Source organism: Saimiri boliviensis, chromosome 11 (assembly GCF_048565385.1).
Source record: "Saimiri boliviensis isolate mSaiBol1 chromosome 11, mSaiBol1.pri, whole genome shotgun sequence".
Lineage (NCBI taxonomy): Eukaryota > Metazoa > Chordata > Mammalia > Primates > Cebidae > Saimiri > Saimiri boliviensis.
In genome coordinates this window covers 7,839,100-7,856,661 of record NC_133459.1, presented here as the reverse complement: position 1 = coordinate 7,856,661, position 17,562 = coordinate 7,839,100, and the positions used below count along the sequence as shown (strand labels likewise).

Here is a 17,562-nt window from a genome sequence, read left to right as displayed (position 1 = left end):
ATGTATTAAGAAAACAGTATGTTTCGGAAGTGTCTTCCATTAAGTGTCTTCCATAGTGGTGTCTTCTATTAAGAAGACACGAAACACTAGAGGTCCAGTACCTCAGGCATTTAAGCTTTTCTGGAGCCTATAAAATGTATTTTGGAAATTTTTAAATATGTATTTTATTGAGATAGGGTCTTACTCTGTCACCCAGGCTGGAGTGCAGTGGCACGGCCTCAGCTCACTGCAGCCTCAACCTCCCAGGCTCAAACAATCCTCCCACCTCAGCCCCTCAAGTAGCTGGGACTACAGGCACACGCCACCATGACGAGCTAATATTTAAGTTTATTTACGGAGATGGAGTTTCGCCATGTTGCCCGGGCTAGTCTCAAACTCCTGGGCTCAAGCCATCCACCTGCCTTGACCTCTCAAAGTGCTGGGATTGTAGGTGTGAGCCACCGCACCTGGACAATATATATTAATGGATCTACCGGCCCACCAACTGTTACTAGTCTGCAGCAAAACAGAGACCTGGGAGTTCATTTTGGAAATTTTGTAGCAATTTGTCTTTGTCTCAGCAGCCTGTGTTTCAATTTGAATTCCTCTTTATTGAAATGTTGAACCCGGCATGCCTGTAATCCCAGCACTTTGGGAGGCCGAGGCAGGCGGATCACCTGAGGTCAGGAGTTCAAGACCAGTCTGACCAACATGGAGAAATCCCATCTCTACTGAAAAAACAAAATTAGCCGGACATGGTAGTGCATGTCTGTGATCCCATCTGCTCAGGGGGCTGAGGCAGGAGAATTGCTTGAACCTGGGAGGCAGAGGTTGTGGTGACTGGAGATCATGCCATTGCACTCCAGCCTGGGTGACAAGAGTGAAACTCTGGCTCCCCAAAAAACAAAATCTTGAATCTAATTTAAATTTAATTTAAAAATGAGGAGCCTGGGCCTGGTGGCTCACACCTGTAATCTGAGCACTTTGGGAAGCCAAGGGAGGCAGATCACCTGAGGTCATGGGTTCAAGACCAGCCTAGCCAACATGGGGAAACTTCATCTCTACTAAAAATACAAAAATTGTCCAAAAATATGGACAAAAAAATTTTATAAGGAGAATCATAAAACTGATGAAATAAATGAAGAACTACGTAAGTGGGAAAATATTCCATGTTTACAGATAGGAAGACTTAATACTGTCCCAATGTCAATTCTTTCCAACTTGGTCTATATGTTACCAAAAAGGGGTCCCAATCCAGACCCCAAGAGAGGGTTCTTGGATCTCACACGAGAAAGAAAAAATTTGGAGTCAGTCCATAGAATAAAGCGAAAACAAGTTTATTAAGAAAGTAAAGGAATAGACCAGGTGCAATGCCTCATGCCTGTAATCCCAGCACTTTGGGAGGCCAAGGCAGACAGATCACTTGAGGTCAGGAGTTCGAGACCATCCTGGCCCATATGGCAAAACTCTGTCTCTACTAAAATTACAAAAAATTAATGGGACATGATGGTATGCACCTGTAATCCCAGCTACTTAGGAAGCTGAGGCACAAGAATCATTTGAACCCAGGAGGCAGAGGCTGCAGTTAGCCAAGACCACACCACTGCACTCCAGCCTCAGAGCAAGATTCTGTCTCCAAAAAAAAGGAAGTAATAGAATAAAGAATGGCTGCTTCATAAGGAGAGCAGCCCCAAGGGCCACTGGTTGCCCAATTTTATGGTTATGTCTTGATGATATGCTAAATGAGGAATGGATTATTCATGCCACCCCTTTTTAGACCACATAGGGTAATTTCCTGATGTTGCCATGTCATCTATAAACTGTCGTGGCATTAGTGGGAGTGTAGCAGGGAAGACGACCAGAGGTCACTCTTGTGGCCATCTTGATTTTGGTAGGATTTGGCCGGCTTCTTTATTGCAACCTGTTTTATAAGCGAGGTCTTATGACCTGTGTCTTGTGCTGAACTCCTGTCTCATCCTGTGACTTACAATGCCTTAACCTCCTGGGAATTCAGTCCAGTAGGTCTCAGCCTTATTTTATCCAGCCCCTAGTCAAGATGGGGTCATTCTTGTTCAAATGCCTCTGACGTTACTATACAATCACGCATGCTCTTGGTATTTACCCACATGGGTTGACACACAGAAACATGCACATGGATTTTTTTTTTTTTTTTTTTTTTTTTTTTTGAGACAGAGTCTCGCTCTTTTGCCCAGGCTGGAGGGCAGGAGTGCAGTGGTGCAATCATAGCTCACTGCAGCCTTGACCTCATGAGCCTTGCATCTCAACCTGTAGATGCAAGGACTATATGTTTGAAGCTAGGACTATATGTTTGAGCCGCCATGCCCAGCTAATTTTTCGATTACTTTCGTAGGTCTCACTACATTTCCCAGGCTGGTCTCGAATTCCTTGGCCCAAGTGATCCTCCCGCCTTGGCCTCCCAAAGTACTGGGATTACAGGCATGAGCCACCACACCTGGCCTGCACACAGGTTTTCTGACAGCTTTATTCGTAACTGCCAAAACTGAGAAGCAACTCAGATGTCTTTGGATAGGTGACTGGATAAACTGTAATTCATCCAGACAATAGAATATTATTCAGCACTAAAGAGAAATGAGCTATCAAGCCATGAAAAGACATGGAGGAACGTTAAATGCACATTACAAAGTGAAAGAAACCAAGGTGAAAAGGTTACATGCTCCGATTCCAACTGTATGACATTTTAGAAAAGGAAAAACTATGGGTCAAATAACAAGATCAATGATTGCCAGGGTTCAGGAAGGAAGGAAGAGATGAACAGATGGAACACAGGATTTCCATGACGCTGAAAGGATTGCTCAATGCATGTGATTAGAAACCTGTCAAAACCTGGCTGAGCGTGGTGGCTCATGCCTGTAATCCCAGCACTTTGGGAGGCCAAGGTGGGCGGGTCACTTGAAGTCAGGAGTTCAAGACCAGCCTGGCCAACATGGAGAAACCCTGACTCTACTAAAAGTACAAAATTAGCTGGGCATGGTGGCAGACACCAATAATGCCTGTAATCCCAGCTACTCAGGAGGCTGAGACAGGACAATTTCCAGAACCCAGGAGGTGGAGGTTGCAGTGAGCCAAGATCGCACCACTGCACTCCAGCCTGGGCGACAGAGCAAGACTCCGTCTCAAAAAAAAGAACCCTGCAAAACCAAAAATTAACAAGTCTTTAATACATCATGTCAACTTTATTGTTAAGCTTACTGTTCATCAAAATCTCCTTAGATTCAAAGTTTGCAGATTAGTTTTCTTTTCCCTTCAGTAGAATTCCTGAATATGCTTGGAGCTTGCTGAAATATAGGCAGTGGCAATAGCCATATAACTTCAAAAGCAAATTATAAAAAAATTTCAAATACTTTACCTTAGGCTGGGTGCAGTGGCTCATACCTGTAATCTCAGCAATGTGGGAGGCCAAGGCTGGTGGATCATTTGAGGCCAAGAGTTCAAGACCAGCCTGGCCAACATGCTGAAACCTCAAATGTACAAAAAAAATACAAAAATTAGCTGGGGGTTGTGGCACATGCCTGTACTCCCAGCTACTCACAAGGCTGAGGCATGAGAATTGCTTGACCCCAGGAGGCAGAGGTTGCAGTGAGCCAAGATTGCACCACTCCACTCCAGCCTGGGTGACAGAGCAAGACTCTTGTCTCCAAAAAAAAAAACCTTACACCAAAAAATAGAACCATGGCCAGCCGCAGGGGCTCATGTCTATAATCCTGGCACTTTGGGAGGCCAAGGTGGGTGGATCACTTGAATCAAGGAGTTCAAGACTAGCCTGGCCAATATGACAAAACCCCGTCTCTACTAAAATTACAAAAATTAGCCGGCGTGGTGGCACAGGCCTGTAGTCCCAGCTACCAGGGAGGCAGAGGCAGGAGAATTGCTTGAATCTGGGAGGTAGAGGTTGCAGTAAGCCAATAACTGCACTCCATCCTGGGTGACAGAGCAAGACTGTGTTTCAAAAAAAAAATTTTTTTTTGGCTGGGTGCAGTGGCTCATGCCTATAATCCCAGTACTTTGGGAGGCTGAGGTGGGTGGATCACCTGAGGTTGGGAGTTTGAGACCAGCCTGACCAACATTGAGAAACACTGTCTCTACTAAAAATATAAAATTAGCCAGGCGTGGTGGCACATGCCTGTAATTTCAGCTACCCAGGAGGCTGAGGCAGGAGAATTGCTTGAACCCGGGAGGCAGAGAGGTTGCAGTGAGCCGAGATCATGCCCTTGCACTCCAGCCTGGTGACAGAGCAAGACTCCGTCTCAAAAAAATAAAAGTAAAATAAAAAATCAAATAATTTTTAAAATTTTAATATACATATAATTAATGTGAACTGTGGGTGCACTCTAATGTCCAGCATTCTGTCATGTGAGGTGAGAACCCCAAAGGAACAGGCTTCTGGACCACAGAGATTTGAGCACAGCCCTAAAAGAAGGAGGTAGAGGGTCCTCTGGAAATTGGGAGGAGGGAGCCGCCGCAAGCCCCGTGGGAAGCTGGGCTCTTCTCTTCCTTACTCATTCCGTCTTCTGAGCCCTCAGCTCACTGTCCAGGGAGGGTGAACAAAGCCACTGAGTCTGGCCTTTGTGCTTCACCCCTTCTCCACAAGCAGACGACAAGGAGGGGAGGAAGATTTCACCTGCCAATCTGGAAGCTTCAGAGAGTAATTTTGGAAACAGGAGCTTGACATTATGATGAAAATGAGGCTTTTGTTCATTCTTTGTGTATTTCAGGGCTCCTGGCCACATAAACCTGAGCCCTTCGACAGACAGAGCTTCATTCTCCCATTTGCTACTTTCACCAGCCCCATAAAGGACAATCGGTTTTCTTTTTTTTTGAGAATGGAGTTGTGCTCTTCTTTTTTTTTTTTTTTTTTTTTTTTTTTTTTTTTTTGAGACGGAGTTTCGCTCTTGTTACCCAGGCTGGAGTGCAATGGCGCGATCTCCGCTCACCGCAACCTCCGCCTCCCGGGCTCAGGCAATTCTCCTGCCTCAGCCTCCTGAGTAGCTGGGATTACAGGCACGCGCCACCATGCCCAGCTAATTTTTTGTATTTTTAGTAGAGACGGGGTTTCACCATGTTGACCAGGATGGTCTCGATCTCTTGACCTCATGATCCACCCGCCTCGGCCTCCCAAAGTGCTGGGATTACAGGTTTGAGCCACCGCGCCTGGCCGGGAGCGCTCTTCTTTTTTTGAAGTGCAAGGTCTCACATTTTTATTACTGAACCCAGGCAACCAAAACCTTTTTTTTTTTTTTTTTAACATGAATAATGGAAGCACTGTGGGTTGTACTAACTAATGCCTTCATAACCGATCCAGAGAGGACACTGTCCAGCCTTCTCCAGATAGCGGCGACATTTTTCAGCTTGATTTGGTAACACGATTGTGACCTTCAGGCAGCGTAAGTGTGCCAGACCCAGCTTGGTTCTTTTCCAATGTCTCCTTTTGGAGATGTACCTGATTTTATTACCAGTTTTCATCCGAATCCACTGGGGAATGGGACGATTTTGCTTTTGTTTCTTGGCCAGGAATCGTTTAATCCTGAAAGTCTTGTGAGAAGACACGGTGAGAAACGGAGTCTGGCGTTGCGCTCTTCTTGCCCAGGCTGGAGCTCGATGGCATGATCTAGGCTCACTGCAACCTCTGTCTCCTGGGTTCAAGTGATTCTCCTGTCTCAGCCTCCCAAGTAGCTGGGCCACCATGCCTGACTCATTTGACTAATTTTTGTATTTTTAGTAGAGATGGGGTTTCACCACATTGGCCAGGCTAATCTCGAACTTCTGACCTCAGGTAATCCACCCGCCTCGGCCTCCCAAAGTGCTGGGATTACAGGTATGAGCCACTGCACCCTACCGGTTTTATTTTCTTGATTGTGGAAGATAAGAAAACTATGTCCTGTCACCCCCTATCTTTTTTTTTTTTTTTGAAGAAAAAGGATCTCACTCTGTTGCCCAGGGTGGAGTGCAATGACGATCTTGGCTCACCACAACCTTGACCTCCCAGGCTCAAGTGATCCTCCCACCTCAGCCTCCTAAAGTACTGGGTTTACAGGCATGAGCTACCATGCCTGGCCAAGTCCAGTGACTGTCATATCCCTGTGTGACAGGCAGGGAACTGTCTCAACCCAGCCAGGAGAGAGTCGGGTGCCTTAAAAGGAAAGAATACCGACATCTGGGGGCGTGAGCCCATCTTGGCCTTTAGACACTGTGTGACCCAGGCTGAGTCCCTCAACCTCCTGAGGCCTCAGACTTCCTGCCTAAAAAATGCCCCCTCTTGGGTTGCCATGAAACTCAAACAAGTCGAACCACGTTGGAAAATCAGGAGAAAGCTCTGCAAACGTAAAGCACGGTTTCCAGGCTGGGCGCGGTGGCTCATGCGGTAATCCCGGCACTGTGGGAGGCTGAGGCAGGAAGATTACTTGAGATTAGAAGTCCCAGACCAGTTTCAATAGTGAAACCCTCATTTCTACTCAAAATATGAAAAAATTATCTGGGCATGGTGGTGCATGCCTGTAATCCCAGCTACTTGGGAGGCTGAAGCAGGAGAATCCCTTGAACCTGGGAGGCGGAGGCTACAGTGAGCTGAGATCACGCCACTGCACTCCAGCCTGGGTGACAGAGTAAGACTCTGTCTCAAAAAAAAAAAACAAAAAAAAACAAAAAAAAATTCAGTTTCTCATATTGGATTCCTGAAGGGGGCATCCCCATGGCCCTGTTTTTTCTGCCTGACCCTTCACCTTCTTTCTTGTAGAGAGCAGAAAACCGGAGCTTTCTTCTTGAACTTCTGAGAAACCCTGGTCCTGCCTGTCAGGTGCTTTGAGCTAAATAGACTCAATATAGGAAAGGTGGGCAAGCTGACCCAAGCTGATGCACAGAGAGCCTGGGTGAGAAGGGTGGCTTCAGCAGCACAACCTGTCACCTGCTGGGCAGGTCAGGTGAGCTGGGAGAAGAGAAGAATGAGGCAGGAAGGGGCCAGCAGGGACAGGGAGCTGAGCGGAGGACAGATATGCTGCCCTCCCTGCAAGAGCCACGTGGTTTCCGGGCCCGTCAGCCCTCATGTGCAACCCTCCCGTTGGAGGCCCCCAGCTCTGAGGCCGTGCTCTGGGTCTCTGTGCAAGCCACTCCTGGCAGGGGTGGGTGTCACCTGCCTTCCCCCGCAGGCTGCCAGGGACAGCTTGTGGACTGGAGCCCCTCCCCTCTTGCCCTTACCTGTGTGGCCATTGTTGACCATGGGGAACTCGCCCACCTGTGACTCGTAGCCTGTCAGGTTGAGCCCCTTCAGGGCCGGGTTGTACCGCACCTTCGTCCTCTGTAGGTCAATGGGTGACTGTCTCCGGCCCCCGCAGTGGGGGTAGTGCTTCGGCCAGTGCGCCTCATCCAGTGCTCCTTCTGAGACAGGAGAGAGACAGTTTCAGGGGCTGGCCAAGCTCGCTCTGCAGGAACCTCACCACACCAGAGGCCGGGGGGCCTGCTGGACAGGGGCCCACGGGACACCTTCTAGAAAGTAGAAGCGGGGTCCCCAGAAGGAGGCCAAAAACACTACTTCAGCTCCAAGGACTCTGGAGTTTGGGGGGCTTTGGTGCTAACCTCTAACTTTCCTGTGGCAACCACTGGCCCTGGGAACAAGACTCATTGTTTTGAAGTCAATGAAAGTCTTTTTTTTTTTTTTTTTTTTTTTTTTTTTTTTTTGAGACAGGGTCTCGCTCTGTCACCCAAGCTGGTGAGCAGTGGCTTGATCTCAGCTCACTGCAACCTCCACCTCCCGGGTTCAAGCAATTCTCCTGCCTCAGGCTCCCAAGTAGCTGAGACTTACAGGCACATGCCACCACACCTGGCTAACTTTTATGTTTTTATTAGAGACGTGTTTTTATTTCCCCATGTTGCCCAGGCTGGTCTTGAACTCCTGACCTCACTCACTCCCAGAGTGCTGGGATTACAGGTGCGAGCCACCGTGCCCAAGCTGAGAGAGTTTTAGACATCACTTTTTGCTCTCCTTTGACTTCTTTCCAGCTGACTGAGACACGGAGGGGTCCGTGGCTTGCTGTTCCTGTGCCGCTCCAGGGACTCTTCCTCATCTCCTCTCAATGGCCCTGTTGTCTTCCATGCCCCCAACAGGAACACAGGCCCACCTCCCCATGCTGCAGGACCCTCCGCCACCATTTTCTTGCTCCAGACCCTTTTATACGTTCCCAGGATGGCAAAGACCACTTTGGTGTCTGCACTTATGGATTCAGGGAAACTAAGAAAGCATCAGGCTTCAGGACAACCTAGCGTGAGTACTTTTTAAAAACTTCATAGGGAGAAAGTTTATCTTTTCAGGGAGGGTTGATAATCGTAGGGGACAGAGTATTAAAGGTGAGTCATTATCATAGGTGACCGGGCCCCCAAACAGCCGTGAAGCTTGGCGTCAGCTGCATGACATGGAGAATCCAGCCGCGGTTCCGGGGGTAGGTATGTGGTGAGTACACAGCTTTTTGTTTGTTTGGTTGGTTTTTTGGTTTTTGTTTTCTGAGACCGAGTCTCGCCCTGTCCCCAAGGCTGGAGTGCAATGGCACGATCTTGGCTCACTGCAACCTCTGCCTCCCGGGTTCAAGTGATGCTCCTGCCTCAGCCTCCAGGGAAGCTGGGACTATGGCATATGCCACCATGCCTGGCTAATTTTTTTTTGTAGTTTTAGCAGAGATGAGATTTCACCACATTGGCCAGGCTGGTCTTGAACTCCTGACCTTGTGATCCACCTATCCCAAAGTGCTGGGATTACAGGCAGGAGCCACCTCACCCAGCCAACAGCTTGTTTTAAGACAAGTGTTTGTACTGGGGCCTCTCACAGCTTCTTGGTTTGTAATCAAGGCAATCTAGCACCATACCTTCTCAGAGCAAGATCCCAGAGCACTGTCAATACCGGGCCATCTCTCAGGTATTCCTGGAAAGCATTTACAGAAGGCACTCCCAAGTTCTCCCAGACCTCAGTGGCTTTCCAGGAAGCCCCACTGCCTCAGAGGCTGGGCAGAGCCTGGGGAGGACAAGGCCTTCGTTTTCTGAGTTCTCTCTTCCTTCACCTCTGAACCACCTCCTGGCACTGCTTGGCCAAAGGAAGCCAAATAAAGCAAAACGCCCTGGGCTCCCAAGGCGCTGCCAGGCGTGTAAGATCGCTGTGCTCGGGAACGGAGTGGTTGGTCGGAGCTGGCTGGACTTTCTAAACTTCCCAGGATGTTCCTAATTTCGTTGCCCTTGACTTAACAGAGCATCCTGTCCACCATGAAGAAATGGTCCCTGAGCAGCTGAGCTGGGGAAGACTCTGCAGGAGGCAAATGTTTGTCTCACCTCCTGCATCAGCCAGCAGCCGCCAGCCTCCTCAGGGGCTCCAATCTGTGGTCCTGTACAGAAAGGAGGGGACACGGGAAGAAGCACTCCTCGCTGCCCCTGGAAAGGACTGTTTAGTGTCCGCAAACCTTACAGACACTCATTCTAGCTTTGGCTCACATGTGGACCAGAACCCATGCTCTAAATGCCAGGATTTTACATTTCACATTTTAAAAGTCTGGTTTGGGGGCAGTGGCGATGGCTCATGCCTATAATCCCAGCACTTTGGGAGACCAAGGTGGGCTGATCACTTGAGGCCAGAAGTTTGAGACCAGCCTGGCCAACGTGGTAAAACCCCATTTATACTAAAAATATAAAAATTAGCTGGGTATGGTGACAAGTGCCTGTAATTCCAGCGACTTAGGAGGCTGAGGCACAAGAATCGCTTGAACCCGGGAGGCAGAGGTTGCAGTGAGCTGAGATGGCATCACTGCACTCCAGCCTGGGCAGCAACAACAACAAAAAAGTCTGGTTTTGCCGGACGTGGTGGCTTACACCTGTAATCCCAGCACTTTGGGAGACCGAGGCAGGTGGATCATGAGATCAGGCGTTCAAAAAACCAGCCTGGCCAACATCCTGAAAGGTCGTCTCTACTAAAATACAAAAAAAAGTATCTGGGCACAGTGGTGCACGCCTATAATCCCAGCTACTCAGGAAGCTGAGGCAGGAAAATTGCTTGAACCAGGGAGGCGGAGGTTGCAGAGGGCCGAGATCATGCCACTGTACTCCAGCCTGGGCAACAGAGACTTCATCTCAAAAAAAAAAAAAAGAAGTCTGGTTCTGGCAGCCCACAGACCATCTAAAGGAAACATCTTATCTCAAGACATTCTAGGTAAACTGCCTACCATGAAATTTCCACGAAAGAAGGTCTCACAAACCCTGCAGCACCTTCCGTGAAGTTACGGAAAGTCCTTCCTAAGAAACTTATTTTCCACTTACATGAACCGACAGAGTAAATGATTTTACAAAGAGAAGCAGTGAGAGGGCTTTCAAACCAACCAGCATCGTGGGTGGAAAAAAATTTAAAGCAAAAAAGCCTGCAAGTGAGTCAGGAGTTGGTGAAGGGGGAAAGCTATTTCGTGCTTTTCCTTATTTGAAATTTAAGTTCGGCTTGTTCTCCACATCTCTGAGACACCAGAAAGGTAACACCTGAAGCCACAATGAGCCGACCCCAACAGACGGCATGTGGGCTGCCTGGCCATCCTGGGAAGGGCCCCCTCGTGGAGGTCTCTTGGCTGCTCACACCTGTAATCCCAGCACTTTGGGAGGCCAAGGCGGGCGGATCACCTGAGGTCAGGAATTCGAGACCACGCTGGGCAACATGGTGAAATCCGTCTCTACTAAAAGTACAGATGTAGTGGCGTGCACCTGTAGTCCCAGCTATTCAGGAGGCCAAGGCAGGAGAATCACTTGAATCCAGGAAGCAGAGGTTTCGTGAGCCAAGATCATGCTACTGCACTCCAGCCTGGGCGACAGAGTGGCTCCAAAAAAAAAGGTCGGGGGGTGCTTGCCTGTCATGAGGGTAACTGAGGGAGCATGCAGGAATCAGGGGCTTACCTGAGTAGGTCCAATCGGACCCATGCTGCGCCTGGCCACCCAGCAGGAACAGGGACAGCAGAGGCACCAGGGCCCTCATGGTGCTGCACATCTGGAGTGAAGACTGATTCTGGCAAAGTTCTTCTTTTAAAGGCTCAGAAGCTGTAAATAACAATTTACCACATCCAGCTGGCTGATCCACCCTTTGCTGCACCCACTAAAACAATAACACCCTCCCCACAACAGCCCTTCTGGCTCCGAGCATTGGGCCAGGTGGCCCCAGCACCTGCCTCATCTCCTCCCACGTCAATTTCATATCCAATCAGTCCATGGGTTTGGTCATTCAGTGTCTTAGGAGAGTCACCTGAAGGGCCACACAGTGCAGCCATTGTGGATGGGTGACCACGGAAATGCGAAAAGGCCCGAGGCAGGAAGAAGCAGGGCGCGGGACTTCCCTGGACAGTCTTCTGTGCCCTTTCTCCTGACGTAAGTGATCTGGAAACTGCTGACGGGATCACCACTGCCTGCAAGCCCTGCAGGAACCCTCTTGGTATTTCCTGCCTGTGTCAGTCATGGACACATGGCAGGCACCTGGCCTCCACATTCGGCCATTTCCTGGTCCTCTCCTGAAACCAGCAGTTGATCCCGGGTCCCAGCTCTTGAACCACGTGAACCACGCGCCTTGAGGCCACGTGAGCCGGTGTGGGCGTCTGCCTTTCTGCATGGATTTGTTCTGACAGCTGCAGGGCACTTGGGCACACCTAAACCAATCAACCATTCGCCCTCACAGGATCCATGGATTACTTAATCCTGTGCATCCACTTGGCTAGACAGTCCCTGAAATTCGCTGAAGGAGAAACTTTGGAGTTTATGCCTGCTGACAGCCCAGCATTTCCTTCATCGAGGTCCAAGATAGAGGGCAGGCGGGCTGCCGGACACAAAGGGCCACCCCCGCCCTGTGGAGGGGAGCTGAACCCCCTCCTGGCCCAGCTTAACTCATTGTCCACTTGTCCCTGGAACGGCAAATGGCAGCAGGCCTTCACAACAAGGATGTTAACTGCGAACCTAGGCTCTCCTGAATATTTTAAAGGCGCCCCCCTGGCGTTTGATAGAGAACATCAGCTGCTGCAAAGAACTTGCTGGAAACTTCCATCTCTAAAGCTCAAGAGCTGCAAGAATCTCAGAGAGCAAAGCATGGTCAAGGGCAAGGATTCTGAAACCAGACAGGGTCTGCCACCTGCTAGTTGCGTGACCTTGGCCAAGTGCCTCAGCGCTCTCTGCCTCAGCTTTCCTTTTTCTTTTCGATTTTCTTTCTTTCTCTTTTTCTTTTTCCTTTCTCTCCTCTCCTCTCCTTTCTCTTTCTTTTCTTCCTTTTCCTTTTTCTTCTTTTCTGTCTCTCTTTCTTTCTTCTCACTTCTCCTGGACTCAAGTAATTCTCCTTCCTCAGCCTCCCAAGTAGCCGGGACCACAGTTGCAGGCCACGACACCCCGCTAATTTTCTTATTTTTTGTAGATACGGGTTCTCACCATGTTGCCCAGGCTGGCCTCAAACTCCTGGACTCGAGCAATTCTCCCGCCTCATGCTCCCAAAGTGCTGGGATGACAGACAGGAGCCATCACACCTGGTCGCCTCCTTTCTTTAAAAGGGTTTAGTGGTAGCAGGGATTTGGCAGTAAATGTCCCTGCAGTACTTGGGGCAGTGCCTGGTGTGTAGAAAATGGCATTCGTTTTTATTCAGACCCCTCCTTTTACAGAAAAAGGAAGTGACTTACCATTGCCACCCAGCTGGTTAGTGAGAGAAATGGAGGAAAAATGACTCAATCTCCAGCTTACGGAGACAGATTTCTTTGCAGAAATGAGAAGCCCACTCTCCTGTCCTTGCTAAATCAGTGACGGCCACCTGCTGACCCCCAGCCCTTCAGAAAGGCCCACCTTGTAAATCACAAGACCCCACCTCAGCTGAGAAGAGCAAAACTCTTTACAAACCCGGGGAGGACCCTGGACATCAAACTGGCAAGAAAACACGGACTCTGCCATCCGACGTTTTTCTTGGGAATCTGAATTGGGAGACCCAGAAAGGATCAGGGAACGGCAGGTGGGCAGAGACCGAAGTGTCAGGATGTCATGGAAGCCTGGGAGGCCCGGATGAGCCCACGTTGGGGGAGCTGGAGTGGGAAGGAGCTCCGAAAAAGCCTGGGCCCTGGGGGAGGGGGAGACTACCCAGAGAGGGAGGAAGGGCCCTGGGGAGTCAGAGAGAGGGGTGCTCGGGGGAGAACCCGGTGAATGGAGAGGGCTCACCACTCCTGGCAGCCCCCAGCCCATGGGTCTCTGCTTGCACTGAGCATCTGGGGCTTCCCAGGAGAGCCCTGGGACTTCTCTTGCCTCACACAGTCCCTTAAACCACAGTGCACGGCTGGGAGCGGTGGCTCACACCTGTAATCCCAGCACTTTGGGAGACCGAGATGGGAGGATCACAAGGTCAGGAGATTAAGACCATCCTGGCTAATACGGTGAAACCACATCTCTCCTAAAAATACAAAAAAAAATTAGCTGGGCATAGTGGCATGCTCCTGTAGTCCCAGCGACTCCAGAGGCTGAAGCATGAGAATTGCTTGAACCCGTGAGGCAGAGGTAGCAGTGAGCAGAGATCATGCCACTGCACTCCAGCCTGGATGACAAGAGCGAGACTCCGTTTAAAACAAACAAAAAAAAACACAGTGCACATACTGTGTATGTGAGGTTGTGATGCCAGCAGCCCCACCGCAGAGCCCCATGCGGCATATCCGCCCATCCCATCTGAAGCTTTGCCCTGGTTTCTCCTTTCACTCAGGCAAGAGCCTGGGCTGGTTAGCAGCCTGTTGACCTAGCTGGTGTTGAGAATCGGTGTGAAAGTGCGTAATTAGGGCAATAGGGGGTCAGATCAGATGGTGGGCTCTTGGAGTAGCAAGGCCATCTGCCAACGAGGGGACATTACTAGAGAAAGGGTCCCCTCCCTCTACTGTGCGGCACCCTGCCAAGGACATACTGGACCCAGAATCAGGTATGGTCAGAAGCCTAAATTCTGACTCATTGTCTTCTTCAACCCTGAAATTTTCCATCACCTTTGAGCGTGAGTCTGCTTCTTGGATTTGGGAGGCACGCTGTTTGCTTGGGTTTGCTTTTGTTATTGTTGCTGTTGGGTTTTTGTTGTTTTTTGGTTTTCCTTTTGAGGCAGGGTCTCACTCTGCTGCCCAGGCTGGAGGCCAGTGGTGTAATCATGGCTCACTGCAGCCTCCCAGGGCTCAGGTGATCCTCACACCTCAGCGACCTGTGCTCCCCGTCCCATACCCCTCCCCCCACCCAAGTGGCTGGGACTACAGGTGCATGCTCTATGTCCGGTCTGTGTTTGTTGCTGTTATTTTTAGTATGTCTCTCTACGCTCTGAGCTTCCTTCTGCCTTCATCCAGCCACATCCTCAGCTGATCAAGGTTGTGTTTTTAATTCTAAACTCCTATTTTTCTAGGACCTATGGTTGGAGTGGCTGGCTGAGACGCGCTGACAAGCGTATCATTATCATTACAACATAAGGTCAAAGGGAGAAAGGAGCCTTTGTTCTTCTTTGGTCCTATCACTGCTCCTTGGCAAGCCCACTGAGGCAAGGAAATAGAAGGGGGCAGAGAAGCATGGCCAGCCTGGGTGGGCAGAAAGGCACCATCAGCCCAGGTGAGCAGGGACAGGACCAGATGACTAGTGAAGGCTCCATCAGCCCAGGTGAGCACAGGACCAGCGTAAAAGAATGAGTCTGGCTACACAAGAATATGCATATTTTGGCCGGGCGCGGTGGCTCATGCCTGTAATCTCAGCACTTTGAGAGACCGAGGTAGGTGGATCATGAGGTCAGAAGTTCAAGACCAGCCTGGTTAAGATGGTGAAACCCTGTCTCTACTAAAAATACAAAAATTAGGTGCGGTGACAGGTGCCTGTAATGTCAGCTACTCATAAGGCTGAGGTGGGAGAATTGCTTGAACCCGTTGGGCGGAGGTTGCAGTGAGCTGAGATCACACCATTGCACTCCAGCCTGGGTGACAGAGTGAGACTCCATCTTAAAAATAAAAACAAAAATAAAAAGAAAAAGAATATGCATATTTTGGCTGTAAGTAACACAGACAGGCTATTGTTCTGTTTCCTGCAGGAGGGTGAGCTCTCTGGAATTCTGAAGAATGAGTCACTCTAAACAAGCAAGTTCTAGACGGTTACAGGCTCAATCCTATACAAGCACCAAGATGATTAAAAGCTCAAAAGTGTACCAAACCTTTGCCTCCTTTTTAAAGAGATAAAGCTGAACAAGATTAAACTTTTCTTAATGACTGAGTCCCACTAATGTGACATCAGTTACCCTCCTGCATTGTAATACATTGATGACCACTGGGCCTATGACATATACATGTAATTCTCCCTGCAAAAGCGACCCCTGACTGGGCAAGGTGGCTCATGCCTATAATCCCAGCACTTTGGGAGGCCAAGGTGGACAGATCACCTGAGGTCAGGAGTTCGAGACCAGCACTGGCTTACATGGTGAAACTCCTTCTCTACTAAAAATACAAAAATTAGCTGGGCATGGTGGTGCGTGCCTGTAATCCCAGCTACTTGGGAGGCTGAGGCAGGAGAATTGCTTGAACCAGGGTGGTGGAAGTTGCAGTGAGCTGAGATCGCGCCACTGCACTCCAGCCAGAACAACAAGAGCGAGACTCTGTCTCAAAAAAAAAAAAAAAAAAAAAAGAAAAGAGAAAAGAAATGAGCCCTAACTATAATGATTTTAGATTTCTTTCACCAGATATTGAGAGGGGAAAATTAGCTAGCTTACTTGATTACTAACTCTGCTCATAGGTAATATCCAGATTATTAACATCCATAAGGCCAGGACATAACCAATCAGGACAGAAGCCAGACTTGGTATGGAGAAGAGTCTGGAAGCTCCCAGCTCTGCCAGGAGTTAACCCTGGATTGGCGGACTCTAGGGAGATTGGGAGGTTCTTGGGAAGGGTTGAGCGCAGGAGCAGCTGGAGTGTGTATTGATTTGTTTTTTCATTCTTAGCATTTCCTTTTTTTTTTTTTTTTTTTAAGATGGAGTTTCACTCTTGTTGCCCAGGCTGCACTGGCGCGATGTCAGCTCACTGCAACCTCCACTGCCCAGGTTCAATCGCTTCTCCTGCCTCAGGATTCTAAGTAGCTGGGATTATAGGCACATGCCACCACACCTGGCTAATTTTTGTATTTTTAGTGGAGACAGCGTTTCACCCTGTTGGCCAGGCTGGTCTCAAACACCTAACTTCAGGTGATCTGCCTGCCTCAGCCTCCCAAAGTGCTGGGATTACAGGCATAAGCTACTGTGCCCGGGCTATTGTCAGCATTTCTAACACAGGCTTCCAGCTGTTGCCTCTTAGGGTTTCTTCCTGTTCTTTTCTCCTGGCTTCCTCATCTGTTTGGCAGAAACCAGATGACCACACTTCTTAGAATTATCTGTATAAGAAGAATGGATAGAGCTGATCCAACAGCCCGGAGACCAGCCACTGCCTAAAATACACACACCCTGAAACACCTTCAGCGCTTCCAAGCTAAACTCACAAATTTCCATTTCCTTTCTGACTTTTTATATCCATATAAATGGAGCATCGACACAAATAAGTCGTTGTGTGAACTAACCTACTTGCACAATATCCAGCCACAGTCAGTCCCAACTCCACGGGGGTGCCCTTGCTTTCTCCCACCAGCCTCCTTGGTGGTGAATTCCCCAGTCTTAAAGAGCATCTCCGTCCTCATGCATCCCCCTAGAATTCAGCACCTGTTGGGTAGGGGAGTCTCCCGACAGGCATCTCTTATGTCTCTGTTCTCTTCCCCACCGGGTCCCAGTAACCCACATCCAAGAACAATCAACACAAAACCCTAGTGGAAATCCTCTTTTCTATCATTAATTTAGGTACAAGCAAAATAGGAACCAAATACATACAAATATTTACAGCTCAGCCTGCCATCAACATTCTATGCCTCCTCTCCGAGCAAACTCACCGTCCTCCTGCCACGAGAATTGGATGTTCTGTTTGTATTTCCTGCTAGCTCTACCTTCTACTTCTTGGAGGAGGCCAAAGTCTTGCTTATATCTCTTCAGTATGCTCCACCCCTAGTTTATATCTGCAAAGCAGGTTTGTACGTCTTTCAGCTCCACCCTTCCCTGGTCAATAAGCAGGTCAAACCCACCCTTCCCTGGTCAAATCGGTAATGAGTCCTCACCCGCCCCCCACGTCTAAGGGACCAATTATGCAAGCAGAGAACTGTATTGGTTTCCTGCTGCCGTATCAAACTGCCAAAGACTCTGTGCTTAAAACAACACAAATTCATTCTCTTACAGATCTAAAGGTCAGAAATTCAAAATCATTTTCACTAGGCTAAAGTCAAGATGTGGGCAGGGCTGGCTCCTTCAGAGGCTCTGAGGGGACCATTTGTTCCCTTGCGTTTTTCAGCTTCTAGTGGTCACCTGCATTCCTTGGCTCATGGCCTCTTCCTTGACTCACTCCATCCTTTGCTTCCTTTGTAGTTGCTTAGTCCCTAGTACAGCTAGGTCCAAGTTCTTATTCAATGACCAAGAAGAATAAGGCACACAGACAGCAAAAAGTGTGTAGAATAGAG

General features: G+C 49.1%; 1 protein-coding gene across 3 annotated transcripts in view; it reads right to left on the bottom strand.

Annotated features, from left to right (window-relative positions):
• The window catches only part of CA6 (carbonic anhydrase 6), a 38,816-nt gene extending 21,682 nt beyond the window's left edge, over window positions 1-17,134 (bottom strand). For all 3 annotated transcript variants that reach the window (XM_074380016.1, XM_074380017.1, XM_039474012.2), the window contains exons 1-3: window positions 16,945-17,134; window positions 10,921-11,061; window positions 7,210-7,389 (exon numbers count right to left, since the gene is read on the bottom strand). In XM_074380016.1, the coding sequence (XP_074236117.1) occupies window positions 7,210-7,389; window positions 10,921-11,011 (271 nt within the window). In that variant the 5' untranslated portion in view covers window positions 11,012-11,061; window positions 16,945-17,134. The remainder of the gene's footprint in view (window positions 1-7,209; window positions 7,390-10,920; window positions 11,062-16,944) is intronic.
• Between the last annotated feature and the right edge of the window lie 428 nt (window positions 17,135-17,562).